At 32.8% G+C, this 17609-nt stretch overlaps 2 protein-coding genes across 13 annotated transcripts; one reads left to right on the top strand and one right to left on the bottom strand.

Moving 5' to 3' along the window:
- The first annotated feature begins 5434 nt into the window (after positions 1–5434).
- LOC115992497 (phosphatidylinositol N-acetylglucosaminyltransferase subunit C-like) lies at positions 5435–8988 on the top strand. 3 transcript variants are annotated; one of them, XM_031116702.1, is made up of 3 exons: positions 5435–5602; positions 5698–5838; positions 7655–8988. In XM_031116702.1, exon 3 carries the CDS (start codon positions 7832–7834, stop codon positions 8741–8743), a length of 912 nt encoding a protein of 303 aa, XP_030972562.1. In that variant the 5' UTR covers positions 5435–5602; positions 5698–5838; positions 7655–7831; the 3' UTR covers positions 8744–8988. The 3 variants fall into 3 exon arrangements, with proteins under 3 accessions (XP_030972562.1, XP_030972563.1, XP_030972564.1); XM_031116703.1 differs by having other exon boundaries at positions 5698–5842; XM_031116704.1 differs by lacking the exons at positions 5435–5602; positions 5698–5838 and adding an exon at positions 6200–6609.
- Positions 8989–10377: 1389 nt separating this feature from the next.
- LOC115992776 (agamous-like MADS-box protein AGL30) lies at positions 10378–16685 on the bottom strand. Of its 10 annotated transcripts, none has more exons than XM_031117006.1 (12): positions 16515–16685; positions 15517–15702; positions 14970–15029; positions 14845–14863; positions 14647–14711; positions 14522–14537; positions 14351–14412; positions 14137–14233; positions 12926–12973; positions 12708–12835; positions 12048–12411; positions 10378–10902 (listed from the first exon to the last, which is right to left on the bottom strand). In XM_031117006.1, the coding sequence occupies exons 2-12, from the start codon at positions 15699–15701 to the stop codon at positions 10891–10893; spliced, it is 1056 nt and encodes a 351-aa protein (XP_030972866.1). In that variant the 5' UTR covers position 15702; positions 16515–16685; the 3' UTR covers positions 10378–10890. The 10 variants fall into 10 exon arrangements, with proteins under 10 accessions (XP_030972866.1, XP_030972862.1, XP_030972859.1 ...); XM_031117002.1 differs by having other exon boundaries at positions 12926–12976; positions 16515–16679; XM_031116999.1 differs by having other exon boundaries at positions 12926–12976; positions 15517–15728; positions 16515–16678.
- Between the last annotated feature and the right edge of the window lie 924 nt (positions 16686–17609).

Here is a 17609-nt window from a genome sequence, read left to right as displayed (position 1 = left end):
AATTGTGCATTGACCAATAAGTCTATAACTTTTGTATATAAATCCCATCTTTTGTCCCATCTATTTCTATGTGTTTGTTTCTTTTAAAAAAAGTACAATAACTTAGATGCACCCTTTAATCATTTCAAAGTGCAACAATTCAATTTAATCATATCAATGAATTTAATTGGAAGCTTAACCTACTGCATCTAAGGTTTTATTCTTAAGTTTTATCTAGAGATTAAGGATCCGTTTGGATAGAACTTATTTTGCTAAAACTGAAAACTAAAAACTGAAAACACTGTAACAAAATAATTTTTAAATGTGTGAATAGTACCGTGGGACCCATTTTTAATGAAAAAAGTTGTTGAAAAGTGAAATTTGTGGGTCTATGAACAGTACACAGGTGCACTGTTCACTAATAAAAAGTCAACAAGTGCGGAAACCAAAAAAAAAAAAAAAGAGGCTGAAACGCGTTGAAAGCAAATTGTGGACACAATAAGCCGAATCCAAACCCCACCTAAAAAAAAAAAAAAAAATACGATTGGTATAATGATAACAAGTAATTCTCATGGAAAGGACACCATAAACTCAAATTATATCATATTCATAGGTAAAATAACTAAAAATGACTATCATGTAGGGATGGACACAGGATTTTGAGTTAAGAGGGGCTAGAATATAAGTTAAAAAAAAAATAACAATGAAATTCTAAATAAGTATCTATTTAGTATTAACAAACTATCAACAATGACAATGACACAAAAATCATTGTTTCTTAATACATTATAATACAATTATTTACTAACAAAGACAAAGACACAAAACATCATTATTTCTTACTACATTATAGCATTTACATTGGCTCATGCAAAAATTTATGTCTATTTTAGTATAATAACCTACTCTTTCTATTTTACATACTCACTTTTCAAAATACGTCTCATCATAATACTATTTCCTTATCAATTCTTTATCATTATCCCAAAATCATCTCTCTTTTCCTCAACCAAAAATCACTACTCTCAATCTAAATAATTATTAAAATATTCATTTGCATAGTTACAGTAAATGTGTAAAATTTTCCAATTAATCCCAAAATACACTCACATTATTCTATGTTTCATTTTGCACAATTAAACATAAACTAATGTGGGTGTATTTTGGAGTTGATTTGGCAAATTTGAGGTCTTATATTATTTTACAACTGATGAAAATGATCATACAATAAAATACTGTAATCAATGTAAAATTGTAAGGGAGAGGCCCAAAATTTTAATAGAGGGGGCCAAATATAAAATTGTAATATATATATATATACAGGGGCGGAGCCAAGGGGGGGGCGAGGGGGGGCAACTGCCCCCCCTGACCTTCCTCCCAAACCCCTTTAGTATAAGATTTCTAGATTACTTTGCTCCCCCCACGCCAAGAATTTCTAGACAAATTTCAAAGACAACCAATTAACATCAAATTCTAACCCATAATTTCAGTTAACTATGCAAATGATACAAATTTGATAGTTTGATGCTGAAATTAATTCCCCCCAACAAAGAGAAGAGTATACAATATGTTATATATCTTAAAACGAAAACAAAGAGCTGTTTAACAGAGTTCGAGACACCTGCAAAATTAGAATTGGCTACCACAGTGTTCTGATACAAAGAACTGCTTAATATGCTTCTGTCAAATACCTAAAGTTCAAGTAAATTGAGATTTTACATTCTATAGATCTAATATCATGAATGTTTGTGAGAGTTAGTGCCTTATGAGGTGGCTTGTTATTCTCTAGCAGCACATGCAAGAACTTGATGTGCTGTCATGAGATGTGCTACACACTTGTACCTTTATCAACAAAGTTATACTAAATATCATACTAGAGAAAAAAGATACAAAGAGATAATACTAAATTAGACACATTGACAATTACTAATTTATTTTATTTTATTTTTTTAATGGGAGATACACAACACTTAATCTTTACAACAATTGAAATTCAATTTTCATCACACTTTTTAAGTTTAAATAAAAATCGTCTACTAAATTGTGTTTAAAATATTTCATGGCTTCAACTCTAAGTAGCGGATCCATACTTTCAAATTTTGTCTAATTTTTTCATGACACTAAATCTCTAATGCTTACATCTTTTCACTAATCTTTTTTTTTTCCCCTCAATCTCTTTGGCTCTTTCATTGTTTCAAATTCTATGTTTTGGTAACAAACTTTGAGGCTTTTTAGCAATGAAGTGTTAAAAATTAATTAAAAAATTGAGTGGAAGATCAATAGATGAACGATTGTGTTTCCAAAGTTTCCTATAATTTTGCCCCCCCTGAATTGAAATCTTGGCTCCGCCACTATATATATATATATATATATTTTTTTTTTTTTTCCTTAAGACCGGGGGGCCTAGGCCCCTTTGGGCCCCCACTTGATTTTGTTCCTACTATCATAGTTGTGTCGTAATGATCAATAAACTATATAGAAATAGCAAATGCCTATTTATTAGTACCATTTTAAAAGGTATTGACTATTGGAATAAATTGCAAATTGTGTTCGTCTAAGTTTGTGGTCATTTTTTGTTTCTCAGAAGAAAAAAAAAAAAAAAAGTACTTTGTAGTGATTTTAATTTTACCTCCTAACATTTAAAATGGATTTTAGACCCTAAAATTATTTAATGCTTAGATTCAAGCCCATTTGTTCATGTCTATTACGAATCGATCTTGGCTTTTGGGTTTGATTTGAGGCCTTTTTTTTAGGTAGGAGGGTTGAACCCAATTCGTGAATAGGTCTCAGGATTTCAATTGTTGGTAATGGGCTTGTGTCAGTGGCAAACTGGCTTTGATCTGTTTGGCAATGGTGTGCGGTATAGGTTGTGGCTTGTTAGTAGTTTTGTGGGCTTGGCCATGATTGTGATAGAGTGGCTCCTTGATGGTGATGATAATGACAATGTGGTGGCTAGAGCTTTGAGTTTGGTGTTGTTTTGGGCTTTTCAGAAGGGACTAATGGAGTAGCCAAGGTTCTAAATGAATTGAGTTTTGTGGAGTAACAAATGTTTAAGCTTGACTTGACAATGAAAATAAAGTATTCAAGCTTGCCTCAAGTTCGAACAAAGTCTATAAATGATGTTTGAGCTCAATCTTGTCAAAAAGTTTAAAAGTTTGAGTTCGGCTTGATTAATTACTTAAGTCAAGCTTGAATTCAATATCAAGCTTTTGAACTTGAGATTCAACACAAGCACATTATCAAGCCCATATCAAGCCTATTTGGTTTGGACACGTGGTTCCAATTCCCAATTGCTTAAAGTTTTAGTAAGATATCAGTTTAATTGTCAAACTAATATCAAGTTTATTAACAAGCCCATTAACGAGCCTAGGCTTAACTTGTTTTGTATCAAACCCTAATGTTCACGAGCCTGTTCATGAACATTTTTTTTATTGGACTTGACTCATTTATTAAATAAGCATAAAACTAAGGTTCAAGCTTGGTTTATTTATGAACAAATAAACAAACATGAACAAACTTGTTATTGAGTCAAGCCCAAGCTATTTATGAACAATTTGGTTCATTACAACTCTAGTAGCCAAAGAACGTCAACGAGAGCTAGACATAGAAAAATAGAAAGAGGAAAAAAATGGAAAACCAAAAAAAGGGAAATTATAAAAATATTTTTTGTTTACCTAAAAAAGGATTCAAATAGGAAAATAAAGAAAATTAATTCTTTTCTTAGTGCTCAATAGTTTTGAATAGAAAAAGTACAACAAATCATGAGGTTACACTTAAAAGCCATTTCAATAACAAACATAGATGGAAGGGCTCGAATCAAAATGTTAAAAAATGCTGTGGTCTAAATTCAAAATTTAAAACTTTAAGAGATAAAATCAAATTGACTCCAAACTTAAATGATAAAATTTACAATTTAGTCTAATCACATGTAGCAGTCATTGGTAGTTAGTGACACAAATGTTCATTATTCAGTATGAATATAGAGGTTTAGATCAATTTAAGACAGATTGATCAATAAAAGCTTTTTGTACATTCTTTCTGATGTGCAAAACAGATCCTTCCTCTCTTCTTATCTTTGCATTCGTTCTTTCTTTAGCATACACTCTCAGTGACTTGCATGATTGCAAACTCGTCCTGAGTTTCTGCAGAAACTCACTCAGCAAATGAGTTGTTGATGTATATATCCGTAGCCAATAGGGAGAGTAGACAATACTAGGGTCAACTTTAAAATAAAAACCTATATGACATTGAGAATATAAATACAAACTTAATTTGATGAATATAGTCTATATAGACATTTAATGGTTTTTTTTTTTTTTTTTCCCTCAAAAGTAAAACCAGAATCAAAATGTGGAGTAAAGAATTTTTTGAATAGTCTAGAGACATAAATAGAGACGAAAAAGATAACTCTTGAAAAAATTCAACATTGTAGTTAACTTCCCATGATCTACAAATCAAATAAAAGTCATATTAATTATGGGATTTTCTTCTAAAAAAAAAATTGGGATTTATTATAGTTTTAAAAATTAGATTGGACAAAGAATCAAAAGTGAGTAGTTCTCAATTTTTTGGTCCAAAAGGAATCGAATCTATAATTGAATCAGTGACTTCATAAATATTATAATTATGCAATTAATATTATAAATATATTAAAATTCAGCTTCATTCTTTTTTACATTATTCTATACCCAATCTTTTTCGTACTTCTATAACAAATATCCAATATAGTTCAAGGTTTAAACCCATGTCAACCACTTAATCAATACAACTGCTAAAATAATGGCTAATTAATAGTTATGTTTTGATTTAGAAAGGGTCTTGTTGACGAGTGTCTCTTGAAAAATTTGTTAAATGACTATGTTAAGAAAGTTTCAATACCACATTAATAAAAACTATAAAAAGTTGTAAAAAAAAGAGTTGCTTTTTTATTTTTCTATAAAAAAATTTTAAAATTTTTTAATAAATTAATAGGCTTAGATATTTGTTAACTTTTCCCTCTCAAAGAAAAATAAGATGAGTGATATTTCATTTTTTTTTTCTTTTAAATCAAGATATTTCAAAAGTTTCTAGTTTGATAATAATGAAAGCTTTCAAGCAATCAAATGATAACGGGCTCCTTCTTAAAAAAGAAAAAAATAAGGCCAGTTTTACTAAATTTATACATTAAAAAAAAAAATGTTTCCCATCAATTTAGTAACAAATAAACTTTTTTGCATATATTTTTTCTTTTCTTTTTCTTTTTCTTTTTTTATGAGCTCCAACAAGGCAACAACAACTCCAAAAAAAAAAAATAATAATAATCTATATATATATATATATATATATATATATAAAACCGAAACTTTTGAAACTCCCACAAATTTTCACTCAGCATAATATTAAAAAAAAAACATAAATGAAAAAAAAAAATAATAAGCAAAGAAAAACCTTTCCTAAAACCCGATAAAAACCTAAGTATAAAAAAACATAAACACAAAAAAAGCTCTGCCGTTCCTCTCTGTTCTCTTTTTCTCCACCTTCTCCTTCCCCAAAACCCAACACTGAAAATCAATCCTGCCTAGAAGCCATCCCCACACTGTCAGCTCTGAGATAGAAAGAAGGCATCACCAACCATATGGCTCCGGTATGCCTCTTTATCTCTCTCTCTCTCTCTCTCTTTGTGGGTAGCTCTGTTAATGGTTTTAAAAAGTGAGATTGTTTGGCTTTTTGTATATACAGAGGGATCAGAAAGATGAAGGATTCGCTGCCTTCGCAAGTTCTGAATGAGAAGCTGCCACGGTTTTTGCAGAAGTGTGCGCAGACCTTCGATTCCGATCGCCGTTACAAAAACGACTTACGGTACCTCCGCGTTTAGTTACGGTTGGTATTTTACTAATCCATCGCTTTTTTTTTTCGTTTCCTTCTTGATGATTTCGATTCTGGGTCGTTGGGTTTCTTAGAAGTTGTTTGGTTCCTGTGGAAATGAAGGGAAAAGATGTGAAAATCAAATTTGGATGCGCTTTAGATTTTTTTGGTTATCCAAATGTTGAGAATTTATTCATTTATTTTAGTGTGTAGATGGGTTTTTGTGGATGGTCTGAGAGCGTTTTTTTTTTTAATTTTTTAATTTTTATATATTTTCTTATTGTTGATTTTGATGCTGGGTTATTCGGTTTTTGTTCAATTTCATAGCCTTTATAGGATATAATGTCTGTGAACTTTATAAGTGATTTTTGTTATGATAAGTAGAAAAGTTGGAAGCACTACTCTGATTTGATTTTTGTTAAAATGATGTTATACCCTTTTTTTTATAGTTTCAATAAAATGTTAATCTATTATGTCCATTACACGATGATTGTTTTTTATCATTAGACCTAAACTTTAAAAGAATAAAAGAAAGATTATATTTAATAGAACAAAAAGACGGATTAAATTTATTTTCTAATAGTTTTCCCGTGCATCGCATGGGTTAGCGACTAGTAATAATAAAAATCAAAGAAAAAGAGCCACAATAATCGCACAGAGAGAAAAGAGAGGGATCAAGAAACCACACCTCAGCCGATTCCCACTCGTTTGTGAGTGAAAGGATGAAGGGGTGAGCATTGGGACTTTTGGGAGACACAGAGAACTCTCAACTAAGACAATTATTTGGTAAAACTTCTTCTTCTTCTTCTTCTTCTTTTTTGGGTTTCTGTTAATTCTTTCAACTTTCTCAAAGATTGCATCTTTCATCTCATTGACTGCCTCTTGTTGCTTCTTTCATATAGTTTTTGTTAAGTGCTTTCATGGGTATCAGGTTTCAATGCGAATTGCATCAGCTAGCACCTTTTTTTTTTGGTTTGGACATTACAGTATGACCAATTAAGTAATTATCAAGCTGAATGAGTTGCTTTCATTTCATCCCAAAAAAAAAAGAAAAAGTAAGGACACAATGGGGTCAAACTGAATGCTAATTGCTCAATTGGGCTGTTGAGATAATTTTTAGGAAGAGAGAAAAAAAATTTCTGAGAAAAAACCATAAACTTTCACATAATTGTATTTTTGTTTTGTTAACTGATTGTGATAATTTCCTTAATAGAAAGGTCTAATTTTGGTACATGTTCCAAGTTTTGTACACACCAATAGTCTAGTGGATTTCAATTTCTTTGAAAATTTGAAGTTCTAAGTGTGGGAAATTGGTTTGGCCCTGGTTCTTACATGTACAGATGTGGCAAATTAAATTTTAACCATCTTTAAATGATTCTGTAACAATGTTTGTTAATTACTTATATTGTACAAGAGCTATTTTTTTAGGTTCATTTTCTTCATTGGCAATCAGTTTGTTCCAGATTTATAGTGGGTTGTCTTCATTAAAGGTTTTCGATAGATTAGTTGTTCTAGATTACTCCATCATCTGGGTGGACCTGACTTCCAAACCCACTTAGGCTTGTAAGAGGCTTATCATCTGTTTGGACCAAATAATGTAGGAAAATGCTAGAGCTACAAACTATTTTACAACATTTTTTGCAAATTGCTTGACCATGATAGCTTTATCTTTTCTCAAAAGGAAAATCACTATATTCTTGACAAATACACACACACTCTTCAAGTTTCTTTTCCTTGTCTTGTTTTCTTCCCACCTCAAGTAACAGTTTCTTGTTGACCTTTGTTATCAGTGTACATGGTTATGGAACTGATTGCTTGCATTCTTTTACAGGTTTCTTTAATTTCATAATGAACCCTATAATAGAGAGACATTCCTTGTTGGAGATGTCATTTCTTCTCATGTCTGTGGACTGTCAGAGCCGGATTTATGTAATTCAGAAGGAATTACTATCTTACTGACAACTTTGACCCCGAGGAGCTACGTCTGCAATAGATCAGTTAGATTGTAATGGATAACTGCATTGCAGAAAATCCATCTCCAACTCGAGCCAAATGGAGAAAAGTGGCATATGGAGGGATGCAACCTGGGTTTGATGATAATCACACTGATGAGTGTTTCCTTGAAGGTATGGTCATGAATGCCAATGTTGTAAAACGGGACATGCTGAAAGTGATGCAAGATGCAATTTCTATCTCTCAATATCTATGCATTGTTGTTCTTGTCGGTTTGGTTTGGACATATACTCTCAGATCAACTCTTGATGAAAGTTCCCTCTTGTATCTTGATGTGAGCCTTCTTGGATCAGGTTTTCTAGTTCTCCTTTTAACCGAAGAAATGCTTTCCCTTAACCTTCTCTTGCATTATTTAGTCAATGTTTTCTTTTTTACAACTGGGCTATTTGTTTTGGCTCCTATCTACCAAACTCTGACAAGATCCATTAGCTCAGATACCATTTGGGCAGTAACTGTTTCACTTGTCATACTTCATCTATTCCTTCATGACTATTCAGGATCAACCGTGACAGCTCCTGGAGCTCTGAAAAATCCAACCTTGACCAGTTCTATATCTTTAAATGCTTCTGTAGTAGCATCGGTTTTCATTGCATCTCGCCTTCCATCAAGGCTACAAGTTTTTGCTATCATGCTATTCTCCTTGCAAGTCTTCCTTTTTGCTCCACTGGTCACTTACTGTATCAAGAAGTATTCCTTCCGCTTGCACCTTTGCTTTTCTTTCAGTTTGATGGCTATGACCTTGGCTTTTGTTTATACACTGCACCGGTTACTTTTTGTTCTCCTGTTGGGTTTATTGGTTTTTGTTACTGTGGTGTGTCCTTATTGGCTTATACGGATGCAGGAATACAAGTTTGAGATCAATGGCCCTTGGGATGAGGCTAAGCTTTGTTTTGATATTACAGATTAAGATAATTAGTTCCAACCGTGGATGTTTGATGGGAGCTTTTGAAGATTAATTGTAAAGCCAAATGGTTTAATGGCTTATCCTTGCCTCTTCTCTCCATTTCAAGTTTGACAATCAGATATAGTCAAACTCTTTTCCAGTATCAATTTCTGCATTCTCATCAAGCAGATGCATTTTTCATTAAATCAGTCTTGTGCAGTTGTACAATTAGATCTTTGTAAGCATAAATATAAATTTTCATTTTCATATATTTGGGAGAAAGAAGTTCATACTATTTTCCCCAAGTTTTGTGATTGCTCTAAAGCTATATTTAAATGGATATTTGAAATGAACTCCAGGAGGCCTCCAAGAGGGAAGAGTAAAGAAGGAAAAGAGATCTATCAAATCTCTCTTTAATGACTATAATTTCATTTGGCACACATACTCTTTTCTTCCTTTCTTTTTGTTGTTGTTGTTGTGTTTTTTTTTTTTGGTGGATACCTGCTTTCTTTCCTTGACTCTAACTTGAATTGCTGTTTTATTTGATGTCACACATTTGGTGCCCTTTCAAGCTGCCAACTGACTTGCAGCATGGCTCCCAAAAAAATATTTGGCTGATATATTATGCTAATTGTATTTCAGTTAATGATCAAATTTGAGGATTATTGCCTGATCTAAGTGGACTCCCAATAAAAAGCATCGAATGGCCATGAAGTATAACATCTCTAGCAATCCCTCCTATTCGAATCTCTATTTAACCGATTTTATAAATTAAATCCTAACAGCATTGTTGGTCTAATAGTCCCCGAAGTTTGAAGTGGTTGCATTTAGTTCTTGAAATCATATGGCCAAACTAAAAACTAACACATTTTTAACTCCATAAGGACCAAAAACAATTACTTTTAGGGACAAACTGATCATTTTAAGTTTTGTAGAGACTAAAATTGATCACTTTGTAGAGACTAAAAGGTAACAACATCATCACTCCATAAGTACTAAAACCAATAACTCTTTAAGTTTGTTAGAGGTTAAAATTGATCACTTTGGAGGACTAAAAACAATCACATATTAAGTTTGTTAAGGATTAAAAGCGATAACATGATTGCTCATGAACTAAAGTTTAGGGGGTATCACTATATTTTGACCATAAATTATTTACACTGATTGATTGTCTACTCTTTTTGCTGGAAGACTAATTGTCTACTCAATTCAACCACAAATCTTCAAATTTTCTAATCACTCCATTTGGTAAATATGTTGTTCAGATCAACTATTTCTACTGCCCACTAAAATCACTAACAAAAATTTAGTCACAAGAGAATAGTTTAATCCCACAGGGGTGTGTTACTGAAGCGAGATGCATGGATGAGTAAACTAAAAAAAGGAAGAAGCATATTACAACAGTCTCTTAATATGCAATATGATGTAATTATCCAATAAATATCATTGCTTCTCATCCAGTATAAAATTTTAATTATAAATATATTGCACAAACTTAGTATAGAAGATATCATCCAAGTGTGCTTCTAACAACAAATATTGAGTTGAAATGTCCTGAACCACTTTGATTATACCATAGCCTAGCCATATTGGCTTTCGACAGAACCGAATTTTGGGTCTTAGTATTGCAATAGTCCATCCAATTACTCCAGCAAAAGTTGCCAAGGTTAATTATCTGGTTCAGGAATTGAAAACTAATAATGTATCATATATATGAGAGGACAATCCATAAGGACTTGAAGACAAAATTTTCAATACAAATATGTGATTTTGGGTTAATATCACTGCCATATGTAGTTTTATTTACAGCTCATGTTACTAAGAAGGAGCAAGGGATGGCACATTTGGGCTGCTATTAGTATCCTTGACACCCAAAGATGAGGAGGCAGCAAAAACAACCCTACAGACCTAAAGTTAATGTATAATTTGTATAGAACATTTGATATCACAAGGGCAGTGCCTCGTTTGACGGAGCCAGCAACATTCCTTCTGCCAGTGATTAATGTTGGGGCACTCATGCTGTGCTAATGCTATATGTCATTGGCTGGTGGTTGCCTCCGATGTTTCATCAAAATTTAACCATTGGAAAAAAATTCTTAGGGGATTAGTAGCTTGATCCAAGTTCTCCAGTCATTCCATCTGAGAATAAAAGGTTAGATAACTCTTGGATCTCAGTTTGGTTGCTGCAAAAAACAATGGTAGCATTTATAAGAATCCAAAAGTATTTCCATTACAAGTAACCTTTCAACTAAAAAGAAAACAATATTGACAAAGAAAAATAAAAAGAATAAAAGGAACAAGGTCATTTCAATCCTCTATTCATGCATGCAAGTTTCTATGTCAACCTTATAGAATTACTCAGTAAATGTAGGTATATGTTACTATATTTCATCCTCGGTTTATATAGGTAAAAAATTCATTACAATAAGAAGGCAACATAATGAGTTGAATGTTTAGGTTTTCAAGAGACTTCAAACCTCAGATTGATTCTGAACATCAGAAGATTTTACTGTAGAAACATCTCAGCAGGCTGGGAAAAGGTGTATTATAGCAACTGCCCTGGATCTAAAGTCTTAACTTTACATGGATTCTATTACTAAGAGCACTACCAAAGACACTCATATAATAGCTTAGATCTACAATCTCCAAATGTTTGGTGTTTTTTTAAGAATAAAAGGCTCAGTCAATGAAGTGCATAACAAAATAGATTACATACTAAAGACAAGTCTCAAGGCGTTCCAAGATCATCATTAAACTTAGCACTAACAAATGGTCACCATTTGAAATTTAACTGAGAAAAGACAGATAACTGAGAGAAATATAAGCCAAAAAGAAGCCTATTTGCAATACTTGTCATGTTAGATAGGACACTAATTCTGTTAAAACAGCCTCTGTACATAAAGTTTCTTGTTTTTCAATAAAATTAATTATTTGTTGAAAAAAAAAAGTCAAGCTCAATTACACCCTGCCAAATTCTTCTGCAAGGTACAAGGAAATCACATCAAATTCTACAAAGTACATTTATGGAAAGACACTCTGAAGTCAGAAGTTAAGAGGAAAAAAAAAAAAAAGGGGGGGGGGGGGGAGCGGGGTTGGCAGACATTCTTATTAGATAACACAAATTTTAAATTTATGGTAGGCTGCTTATGTAGCATATAGCAAAATTTGAAAGGTAACAAGGTTGAAGCCTCAACCCCCCCACCCCCCCTTTCTTTACTAGTATTTCCAGCAGGCTCCAATCAACAAAAAGGTACACTTTACGTTCAAAGGCTACAAGAAGCATGCAAGAGAGAAATCAGTTCTTAACCAATGTACTAGAAAATTTTACCTGGGGATATAAATGCTCATCAAACATATTAACAACACTAGACCCAGATGTGGAAGCCCAACCATGATGAGTAGTCTCATACCCTGGTCTAGAAGTTCCAAAATTTCCACTAACATGATATTCCAAAGGGTCTTCTTGTTGGTTCATCTGTGCTGCTGGTTGGAATTTAGTATCATTCAGCAAATTGACATTGTATGGGAGGTAAGGATATTGCCCACCCAGTTGTAGCCTCAGAGGGGCATTTCTAGTTAACTGATTCAGCAAGCCATGTTCTTGCCCAGAATTAGGAATCTCTGAATTTTTACCCGTGCCAAAGTAACCAGAATAACTCCCAAGGGAGGAACTTGCAGAGCACTCCACATCTCTATAAAAAAAGACAGATTAATCTAATGAGTTAGTTGACTACACTTATTGGTTATTAAGGCATCAGTCATGAATTCTTCCATGAAATATCATCATACATTGTGTTGAAACTTTCACCCTATCATATGCTAAGAAAAATTATGTCTAGTTTGCAGAATGCTTCTCATGAAATTATATCTCATCCAAAAATGAGACATGACCTCCTCTCTTTTTTAGCTGCTTAAGAGAAAGAATAACCATTTCATACATAAATCTGGATGGAGTAGCATGAAGAATGCTTTTTAGGAGAACACTCACCTATGGGGAAGCAAGTTTGGGTCCTCGGGAAATATTATTTGCCGGCTGTCATTATTAGGAAGCCACGATAAAGGTTGGAGCTGTTGTTCAGCACCTATTCTGAAGGGCATATGCATCCCATTTTGGAACTGCAAGAAAAAGCTGTTTAGATTACAGATTATGACCATACCAAGGAAACACATCAGGAAATATTCACACCAGTTAAAATCATTCTTTACCTGACTACTGCATTCTAATGACATAAGTTGCTGCTTTTGTAGATTTTCCTGCTAGAAAAAGGTAAAGGGATTAATGTCTATAGAACTGTTGATAATAAAAAAGAGGTATTGTGGCACGTTAATGGCTATGACTGGCTCTTGTTACTTGGCTCCTCCTTAATTGAAGTCATGCACACTCTCTAGCCTCTAGATGTGGCATTATATCATTTTTCTTATCCTTTTCAGCACTTTCCTAAGTAGTAAAAAATTTATTTAGGGTACCAAGTCCTTCATGTTACTCCTTGGGTCCTTTCTTCCATCCAAATTAGACAAGAAATAAACAAGACATTCTTCTCATTACTCATGTTTGATAATATTGTAGATGTAGATGGTCCAACTCATGTATATACTCTTATAAATATGGTTTCAGCACAAATTATAACCAAATAAAATTTAAATTACATTTTCTTTTAGGAAATTTACAAATTACCTCCGTGTGGTTTAGAGGTTTTTCAAATTGCCCTCTTGAATTTTTAAAACTTCACTCCACCTTCCTGTGCTTTAGACTAAATTGTAACATTGTATTTCTCATCTACATTAACATGAAAATGGCAAAAATGCCCCTTGCTTTTATTTAATTGACAATTCATGGGTGTCTTAATGTTAATGGGTTCAAGCCATGTGGTTGGGGTGATTTTGGAAGCCATGGTGTATTGGTCGTGAGTTCTTTGGGCTGCATGATGGGTTTGGGTAGATTTCATCATTGCTGGTTGTATTGAAATTGGAAAAGGGTTTGGGTGGGGGTGTTTGCAAATGAGTTTCAGGGATGGTGGGGTATGGGTACAATGTTTGGAAATGAATTTTGATTTTTCTAAATTTCTATTGCAGGGAAGAAGTAACTTGGGGAATGAGGTATTTTGTCATTTTTTTTCATTCACAATTTGGATGGAAAATATGGTATTGCAACTTGCAATTAGTCTAATCCACAAGAAGGTATTCTGTAGGCTTCAAAAGTCAGGGAAGTAATGTGTAGGACCATAAACCACAGGATGGTAATTTGTAATTTTCCCCTTGTCATAACCAAGACATCGCAAAAGCAATTAGTTAATTTCAAGAATTTTGAGCAAAATTGGTCTATGTAATACCAAGCATTTGAAGAGTATGATCTCAACATACCACAAATTAAAGAAAATTTCCTCAACTGACACCAGCAAGAGGAATAAAAGGCATACCTTATGTGTTCGAATTTGGTTAAGTGATTCCCTAAGTGAATCTTCCATTTGCCCCAAATGTTCTACACTGTTGATCTTATCAGGAGTAGTCCAATAGCTGCAGAAATAAAAATAAATGTGACCAATAGTTACAGTGTAAATTATAAAAATTAAAAAAAGAAAAAAAGAAAAAAAAACTGCTTAATTCTGTAAGCAAAAAATTTCAGGCATTCACCTGAGTCTTTTGTTTATTTCAGCAAGTTGAGTCTCTAATGACCTCGCTTGGTTAGTCAGATCCTAGCCAAACCAAATTAGGAAAATATAACATGTCAGCAGCATGAAAATTCATGAGCAAGAGTTCTAAATGATAATAAATAGCATTTTAATGTTTGATTTGCAGGCATACCTCAATTGTCTGGGTACTGAAACAAGAAGAAAAGAAAAAAGCAATTAATTTAATTTTACATTTCTGACAAAACAATGTAATATAATAAATTCTACTTGGAATAAATTTACTTCATCATTAAATACCTTGTACCAAGAAATTCTTGTATATTCACGTCATGGTCCAACTTCTTAAAAGTTTTCTTGAGTGCCTAAACTCTCAAAAAGAAAACAAAAAATTATGTAACAGAAAAGGGTGATGATATACATACACTAAATTCAAACAGGAATAAGTAGATAGGATATATATTTTTTATGGAGGATGGATTGTAAGACAGGACTTACTTCAAGGCTTTCCAACTTCCTGTTCCAGTTCAGCGAAAAGGGTTCAATCAGAATGTCATGTTTATATAGCTCAAGTGCATGAAATGAAATAATGTGACTTGTCTAGCGAGAAAAAATGAATGTACCTTTTTGCCCTTTCCTGTGGTGTTAGTTGTGCGAATTTTGCAATGACCTCTTCAATGCTACTAAACACACCCAAAACAGAAAAAGGAAAGACAAATCTTTAATCAAGAATTAGTAGTAGAAACAACAACAACAACAATGGTGATGATGATGATGATGATAGTAAGTATTTCTTTTATTATGCTGTAGACATACAATGACTTTTGATTAAACTTTCCCACATCGAGTAGATATTTAAGTAGTCTTAATTTATCCTTAAATACTTCCCTTTCTTTATCTAGTCTGATATTGACTGATAAAATTAAGCAATTTAGCAACCAACCTAATCTATTATAGTGAATCAATGAAGCCTCCTACGTTTCCTAGTTAAACAACTTATCTTTACTAGATTTGGATAGTTCACAGATTTAATGAGCAGAAGTTATACTAAGAACCACTGGTTGGTGCTATCTAATCGTTTAAATAGGCAACCAAGAAAACCCAACCTGAGGCAAGGCCATCAACTGATTCTGTAATATGTAAAAAAAATGGAAATATGAACAAAGATACCTGCGCATTCCCCTGCATACTGAAGGCTTGCCACTTGGTGAGAACATGAGAAGAACAATGTCTATGTCACATAGTATGGATAACTCATTAGCCTTTTTCATGATGCCATGCTTCCTTTTCGCATAGGTCGCTTGACGACCATTTGTATTCTCCAACCTCTTTATCTTTAGCTTTACCCTTCCCATTCTGCACAATACAATAGATTAATCCCCCTATAATTAGGGGTTAGTTTGGTTAAGCATTTTGGGAGCATTTTTAAAACTCAAAACTCTGTTTTGCAACCACAACTTCTCATAGCTTTTTTACAAAGCTCATTTACAAAGCTCATTTTAAACTCAAAACACAATTTTCCAATAACTTATTATACAAATTCATAAAACACTACCTAGAAAATCATCATGACTGTTGCTCATGGTACATTGTCATCCCCCAATTTCAACAACAAACTTCACACTTATACACTTTCAGCATCCATTAACAAAGCGTTAAACAACTTCACAAAAGAAAAAAAAAAAAAAAATATATATATATATATATATACACACACACACACACACACATTAAAAGAATTTCAAAAAGCCATAATTTTTACTAATTTTCTTCAAAACCCAATTAGCCAAATTCACTATTCTGCGGTTAACAATTCAAAAAGATTGAAACTTGCATAACCCCAGATAAAAAAGAACCAAAATTGACAAGACCCTTTTAAGCATTATAGCAAGAAATCATAACCAGAAAGGTTAAGATGTAAAAAAAACATATCTACTTTAACATTCAAAGTTTCAAACACCTTAGACATTAACATAGTTTGCAAGAAAAGAAAAAAAACAGAAAAGTACCCAGACGAGGAAGCTGAATCGATTTGCAAAATCCAAACGTCTGGAAATGTGGTGAAAGAGAGATTCGAATGCAAGAGAGAAAGTGAGAAAGAAAACAAACAAACAAACAATCAGAGAGAGAGAGAGAGATAAATGGGGTTTAGATATGTGTCAGCTTACATATAGGTTAAGCTAACACGACCGGGTGACCGGCAAAATCGGTCATAGCAGCAAGCGCGAGAATCGGGATCATCAGAAAAACCTTAAACCAACCAAACAAACTCAATCATTTTGTACCCTTCGCGCCATTTCACTGTACCTGAGAGGCACACAATTTTTGTGTGAACACACGTTGCACCTTTTTTTTTGTCTGTGGCTGAAAATTCGGTTTTTCTTGTTTTGGAATGGAAAGTCCTATTTTGCCCATGTTTTTATTTTATTTTATTTTATCAAATTTGGAAATGGCTAAAATGGGTTATGGTTGTCATTTGAAGAAAAGAAAGAGAGACAATTGAAGGTTTTGGATTGTTTTGCTAGTTAGAGGTGGTAATGGAATGGATTAATCCGAAACCACCTCATGATCCTAGCCTTCACTTTAAACTTTAGTAGCCATTTAAACTCTTCTCTTTTTTCTTGGTCGATAATTTGACAGTTAAAAACATTAGAAGGTTCCAATTTGTTGAACTACAAAACTCTTCATAGTTAACATTTAAGTTTAATGGTTCAAAAGGTTGCCAAACTGTCTAAATTTTAATTTTCCTTTTTTCCTCCCATAGAAAATCTTAGCATGGAAGGAACTTCTCCATTTGAAATTTTTCATAGTTCAGATTAACTATTGTAAATCTAAAAATGTATTCAATGCGAAGTAAATTTAAATTCTATAACATTTATACATCATCAATTTAAAACAATAAGCGTAAAGTGGAAAGGATTTCTTGTTATCACTATGTATACATAAGTAAGCCATAAAAAGGAAGTATAAGTGAAAACTCTTGCGACTTGTTTGTTAAAAATTATGAAATTAGTTTATTTTTTTGGAATAGATTTTTTTTCCAACTAGTTTCAACAAAATTTCTTCCAACTCAATAAGTGTTAAATGAGCATCTATATGAACTTATTTGAAATATTATATAATCTTTTTAATTGTCATGTGACTTATATATATAATTTAATGAGTTATATGATTCAAGTACATGCAAATGGCTACTAAGAGCCTTGTAACTCAATTAACATCTTTTATTGTTTATTGTTTTCTCTATTATATCTATTGAATTA

The sequence above is a fragment of the Quercus lobata genome, chromosome 5 (assembly GCF_001633185.2).
Source record: "Quercus lobata isolate SW786 chromosome 5, ValleyOak3.0 Primary Assembly, whole genome shotgun sequence".
Classification (NCBI taxonomy): domain Eukaryota; kingdom Viridiplantae; phylum Streptophyta; class Magnoliopsida; order Fagales; family Fagaceae; genus Quercus; species Quercus lobata.
The sequence above is the reverse complement of the archived record's forward strand: the minus strand, read 5'-3'. Positions and strand labels throughout refer to the sequence as shown.

Bases quoted from the DNA above. Each gene is read 5' to 3' on its own strand.
- LOC115992497 (XM_031116702.1), top strand. From the start codon at position 7,832: ATGGATAACTGCATTGCAGAAAATCCATCTCCAACTCGAGCCAAATGG.
- LOC115992776 (XM_031117002.1), bottom strand. From the start codon at position 15,701: ATGGGAAGGGTAAAGCTAAAGATAAAGAGGTTGGAGAATACAAATGGT. The intron at 15,030-15,516 runs GTATCTTTGTTC...GGGTGTGTTTAG, and splicing joins GTATGCAGGGGAATGCGCAG to TAGCATTGAAGAGGTCATTG. The intron at 12,412-12,707 runs GTGAGTGTTCTC...CTTTTTTTATAG, and splicing joins CCAAACTTGCTTCCCCATAG to AGATGTGGAGTGCTCTGCAA.